Below are 6,001 nucleotides of genomic sequence, written 5' to 3'. Positions count from 1 at the left end.
ATACATAATCATAAAAAATCAGCATATTAATTCTAGAAGAAATAATTTTCAATCAGTTTATATAGTTATAATATATAGTCTAGTTATAAATTCATTATTACTTTCGGTCTGTTTATAACATTGTGGTTTTCTTATTTATTTTTGTGATCTGAGCTTTCTTGGTGTTGCCCCTTCACCCCCCGCTGGCAGAGCTCCGGCCCCTCCCGTGTCCTGTGTGACCGTTGTGGTGTCTTCTGTTTTTTCTAGGTTCGCTTTATTTTTTTCCATAAAGGCCTGTGCCTCTATGGGTGTGTTGATTCTGATTCTTGTCTCCTCCCAGAATATCAGCATACCTTCAGGCATCAACCATCTAAACCACACCCCCTTCTGGTATAATTTATTCACCAATTGCGAATAGCTTTTCCTTTTTTCCCTAATTTTTTTGAGAATCTGCTTCAGAATGGTTATCTCCCTGTCGTGGTATGTCAGTGTTTGCCCCCTTTGTACACCCAGAATTTCATCTCTTGTGGTTTTCCTAAGGAATTTAATATGAACCTCCCTGGGTACATTGTGTGTTCTGGCATATGCTGAATTCACTCTATAGGCTAGGTCTATCTCCCATTCCATCTGCTGTTTATCTTTATGTATGTATTCAGCCAGGATGTTTGTCATAATGTCCCTTATGTTTTCCCCATCTGCTTCTATTACATTTTGAAATCTAAGATAAAAGGACATTCTCTCAAACTCTGTTTTCATTTGTTGGATATCAAGTTCTTTGTTCCCCTTCTGTAAAGCCTCTACCCCCCCTTTCGCCTCCGCCACCCCACCCTCCACAAGGTCCAGTCTCTGTGAGTTCTTAAAAATTTGGGCTTGATTCTCTTTAATTTCATCTTTCATTTCCCTTAACTGTTTCTTAATTTCCTCCTGGCCCTGTAAAATTTGTTGAAGCATTTGTTGAAAGTCTATCTCTGTAGTCTTGGGTTGCATCAGTTCTGTTATATTTGACTGTGTGGCTGGACTGGACGTTGCAGACGTTGGAGCAGAAGTGGCAAAGCCAGGCTTTCCAGGAGGTGGTCTTTTTGGAGACATGGTTTATGAAACAAGGAGATCAGTCAGTGTAGGAACTGGGCAGCTGGAGAAGTAGAGCAGGCAGGCGAGTCCAGAAGGCAGAGGATCCAAACAGGTGGGAGTTTCTTTAGTCACTCTAGCAATAGATGAAAGTTTTTTCTCCAAAGAGTTCAGAAAATAACAATCCACAAGAAATTCCTCTGGGTGACTCGGAGACAAAGACCGGAAGCCTGAATTTTAAAGGTGGAATCAGGTTTCACAGTTCATGAAGACAACGGAAGTGTGCCATCTTGCCCTGCCAGCTTTGGGCTCAGAGGCATAATAAAATTTTAAAAGTTCAGAAAGTTCTCAGTTCACCCATAAGTTCTGGAGCTAAGTCCAATGAAAGTCACTTTTATAGGGGTGAGCATCATTAGTTGGCTCTCCCCCCTCCTCCTTCCCCTGGGGGTGAAAGCAAAATCTTCTCAAGCCGCTTGTCCAAGGGGGGGGGGAAATCCCCCTCCCTCTAGCCGCACCTCTAGCAAGGATCCGAAAGTTTAGCTTTTTAAAAGTGCTGAAAAGTCCATCAGTTCAAAAGAGAGGGAATGAAGAAAGGAAGCCTCTCACCATACTGCCGCTGCTTCGTTCAAAAGTGCGTTCTCCGATCGGCATGGAGCGAGACGCACGCACGTCCTCCAAAACTGCTCCCCGATGCCTAGAACGAAGCGGAGAAGCCCCCGCCAGCCGACGCCGACGCCAGGACCCTCCGCGAGCCGTTCCCTTGGCAGGACGCCTCTCCGGGGCATCCTGTGCCCCCCCAGAAGCGGGGGAAGCCCACCGGGAGAGCGGGAGCAGGCAAAGGCTTGCCTGTCGCCGTAGCCGCCGGAACCGGAAGTCTTGAGTCTTATACGTTGAGTAAAGTGTTGATGTTATATGGGGGGCTTTGTTATGTAAAAACGCAATTTAAAATATTCCGTCTGCCAAGATCAGATGATGATAATTGGAGGCAAAGCTACTTGAAAGTTTGCAAATTACACTTTTCTAACTAGTTTTGCAATCAATTCCATCAATATCATAAATATGTATGGATTTAGATTGTATTTAACACTTTAGCAGATATGTAAATATGTTGCTTTTATACATGAACTAAAGTCACGGGGTGCTCAATGTATTTGTACTCTGTACCAAAGGAGAACTCGCAAAGTACCGTGTCCCACACCTCATGGAAACATTCCAGAATTATGGGATCACTGTGCATCACCATCCTATTCCTGATGGAGGTACACCAGATATTGCCAGATGCTCTGTAATTCTAAATGAACTGAGGAACTGCCTTGAAAGTAAACAAAAAACCACAATACAGTTGAGTTGTGATATTCTAGTCATTTATCCTCTAAGTAAATCAAAGTGATTCAATCACTAAATGTTCATCTGTTATCTCTTTGCCAAAATTTGACTTCTATTTGCTGCAGTCATCTTCTGCTGTATCATTCCAAAATACAAGTTAGAGCTGCATAATTTTTTCTGCTTACTACTGCTTTCTACTACTTTACTACCATATGCCAGAATTCAACTTTTTAATCAATCATTTAACAACCAAAGGATCAATCTGTGTAAATTTTATCAATTTGCTTTGATAAAATAATAATAGATTCATGTAAATCCTGACCCTTAAAGCATCATAGTCCATTGGTTCCAATCTGCAATTTATTAATAGGATTTGGGGGAACACACTTGTTTTAAACTGCAGAAAACGGAGTAAATTTTAGAGGTTTTACAGAGTAACACAAAAATTTTAAATAGCTTTATGCTCCAAAACTGAACTCAAAATTAATGTTTGAGGTATTACACAATGTTATAATCATAATCAGAGTAAATTTCTTTCCATCATTGTAGATGCTGTGGATAAAATAAAGACAGTCAATAACCAGTACAAAACCTTACGTTCTAGCCAACAATTTAACATTGACATAAGAGCTTGCACACTAATAGAGAACATGTTACTATAGAAACAAACAGAATATAAAGTTGAGATGCCAAGAAAAAAAACAAATCTCTTAAAATAATGACTGCATAGATTTGTTGTAGGCAGCCATCCAAATCTTGATCAAAAGGGAATAACAAAGTCTCTTTTAATTAAAGCATTCTTGATGGAACAAGACTTGATACCATCTTCTGGGAAGAGGTCAGATGCAATCCAATTATTAATCTTCGTGATCCAAAATGAAATCAATAAAAAGGAACACACAGGATGTTTTACAAGATGACTATATGAGATTGTTGTCCACCACTTCTTTCTGATAGAAACCCGAACCATGCAGTTATAAAAATTGCATCTGATCACAAAAGGGTGTGGTTTGGTCTGTATACAACTAAATACTGTTTGCACAACTAAACAAGCAAAACAAATAAAAGACAGAAATGTACTAGTAGGACACCTTCTGAAGCTGAGTTAAATATTTAAGGTGTAATCATGCCAACGGTTAACCAAAGAAAAGTTGTTCTTAACAAATGAAGTCAAAATCATCCCGTTCCTGATTGTAGTTGAGCACATGTTGTCGGATGCGAGAGGAGTCAGTCCAGGTAATAAAGTCCTCCATGGCCCTGGTTACCAAGAATGCAGGGTCTGTCACAACTTCTGGTCCCACCCGGATATGTCCCTGCTCCACAAAGGTCACAGCAGATTTCAAGTTTTGCGCCATATGGAGCTTTATGATCAGACAAGGCAAACGGCGACGGCAAAAGGAAGAAGCTGAGACTCGATCACACTGCTCAAGAGAGCTCTTAGAGGGTATCACGCCCATGGCATAAAGTTTGTCCAGAAGAGCAGCAGTACTCCTAGCGCGGAAACCTGCTGATTCTGGTACATCACCCAGGTCTCTGATCCGGCGTGCTAGTTCCCGAACAGCCCGACTAAGCTGATTGTAGCGAGTGTAATCTTCCCTCCGCTGTATACGGAAACGACGAAGAACACGCAGCTCAGCTAGATTGCCAGATGCAGCTTCCCAATTCACCAGGTCTAGCTTCTTGAGAAGCTTCTCCTCATGAAATTTCAGTTTGCGCACCATGTTCTTCTCTTCGATTGCCTCAAGGGGAGAAACACATTTAGCTTATTTTTACACACTATGACATGCGTCTAAAAGACCAAACTTAGGCCAAACTGTTCTAAGTTCAGGAATACAAACACATTTTAAAAAATAAACAGAAAATAGCTGCTGCTCATAATTACAGTAATAAATTACAGTAATAAATTACTGTAATGAACCCGATACGAGAAGATATCAGGTTTCTACATCAGGATCATCAAAGTCTACTTACCCACTCGCTACGCCTTCAATAAGAAAAAACAAAATTTTAAAAAAAGCCTGACACGTAAAAATCCCGAACTCGCAGTACAGCGTGGAGCCAGAAAGTTAATACGAGTTTCCCACGCGGGAGAAGGAAGTAGCAACGGCTTCCTGTTCCGGTCCCGGCACGCCAGACAAGCCCCGAAGGTTTCCGAGCATAAACTTATGAAACAAGAAGACGATATTCACACCGATCACTTCCGGGTTGGCTTGCGAGTTCCTTAGCACGCAACAGCAGCCAAGTAGAAAGCGGGGCAGGAAAGGCTTAAAGAACTTTTGCTACAGTCTATTGAAATCATTATTAAAATCTGTTTTGAGGAAGCAATTCGGAGGTGGGGTAATTATTTTGTGAAGTTTACGAAATGCCATCACTCTGCTAAACAACTAATCCCCACAACACTGTCAAACTATTTACCAAGACTGTATTACTATTATTATTCTCATCCTTCCTAATACCTATATCTTTCCACTTATGACTATATCCATGTTGCTTGTATCTTTAAAATTTATATTGCTTCATTTGTTTCGTAGTATAACTTGATTGCTTATTAATAACCTATGACTATCACTAAGTGTTGTATCTCATGATTCTTGATGAATGTATTCTATTCTATTTTCTTTATGTACACTGGGGATATTTGCACCAAAGACAAATTCCTTGTATGTCCAATCTCACTTGGCCAATAAAGAATTCTATTCTATTCTATTCAGTACTTCGAGGGGTAAGCAATAAGCATGATCAAAATAGCAAGGAAAAAAAAACTATCATTCCTATGACGACCCAAAGGTGCTTTTTTCAAGAGGCAACTGGACTTTCTAGTTTTTCAAAAAAAACTGAAAGTCCAGTTGCCCTCTTGAAAAAAGCACCTTTGGGACAACCATGACCTGGATGACTGAGAATCTCCATAGACATTCTTATTACAAGAAATCATAAAGCCCCTTATCCGATTACCTAATAGTAATTGAGCAGAATTGGAACCAAGGGGTGTTTTTCCAGCAATCAGAACGATCCCAAATGCTAATTCTCAAGAGCAGAGGTCTTCAAACTTGGCAACTTTTAAGACTTGCTGGACTTCTCCAGAGCTGGCTGGAGAATTCTGGGAATTGAAGTCCACAAGTCTTAAAGTTGCCAAGTTTGGGAACCCCTGCTCAAGAGTATAAGAAATGCAAAAAAAAAAAAAATCCCAACCCTCCCAGAAATAGTGTTCCCCAGTTAAGGAAGGGGGAAATTGATGGGCTGCAACTTTTCCACAATGCTTATCATTCCCTCCCCTCTGCCTTGGGTGGTTTAGGATTGTTACTGTCCCATCTGAACACAAGTATCGTAACGTTTCCCGCCTTCACTTCCTTTACGCCTAACTGCTCCCAAGGAAAAACAGAAATAACATAATCGGAGAAGCAGCAACTTCGAATATGAAATCTTCGAACCAATCCGGGCTTTGAGGGGGCTGGACTTTTTAAATTAGGGCACCAATAATAGCTTCGCATCCTCTTCCAATCACATCTCTCCGAGGGGAGACGAGAGAATAAGAATGTAGCCAATGAAAACGCAGTAGTGTTGTGTCTCAACGGCCAATCGGAAACGGTAACAAAAATTTGAACCTGAGTTCTGACCCCACCTGTTCAGT

At 40.9% G+C, this 6,001-nt stretch overlaps 1 protein-coding gene across 1 annotated transcript; it reads right to left on the bottom strand.

The window, feature by feature from the left end:
* Window positions 1-2,815: 2,815 nt before the first annotated feature.
* On the bottom strand, window positions 2,816-4,530 carry IMP3 (IMP U3 small nucleolar ribonucleoprotein 3). Its single transcript, XM_081946346.1, has 2 exons — window positions 4,345-4,530; window positions 2,816-4,112 (listed from the first exon to the last, which is right to left on the bottom strand). The coding sequence occupies exon 2, from the start codon at window positions 4,092-4,094 to the stop codon at window positions 3,531-3,533; it is 564 nt and encodes a 187-aa protein (XP_081802472.1). The 5' UTR covers window positions 4,095-4,112; window positions 4,345-4,530; the 3' UTR covers window positions 2,816-3,530.
* Window positions 4,531-6,001: the final 1,471 nt, after the last annotated feature.

This window comes from Natrix helvetica (assembly GCF_964273705.1).
Source record: "Natrix helvetica genome assembly, chromosome: 1".
Lineage (NCBI taxonomy): Eukaryota > Metazoa > Chordata > Lepidosauria > Squamata > Natricidae > Natrix > Natrix helvetica.
This window is presented reverse-complemented; position numbering and strand designations above follow the sequence as displayed.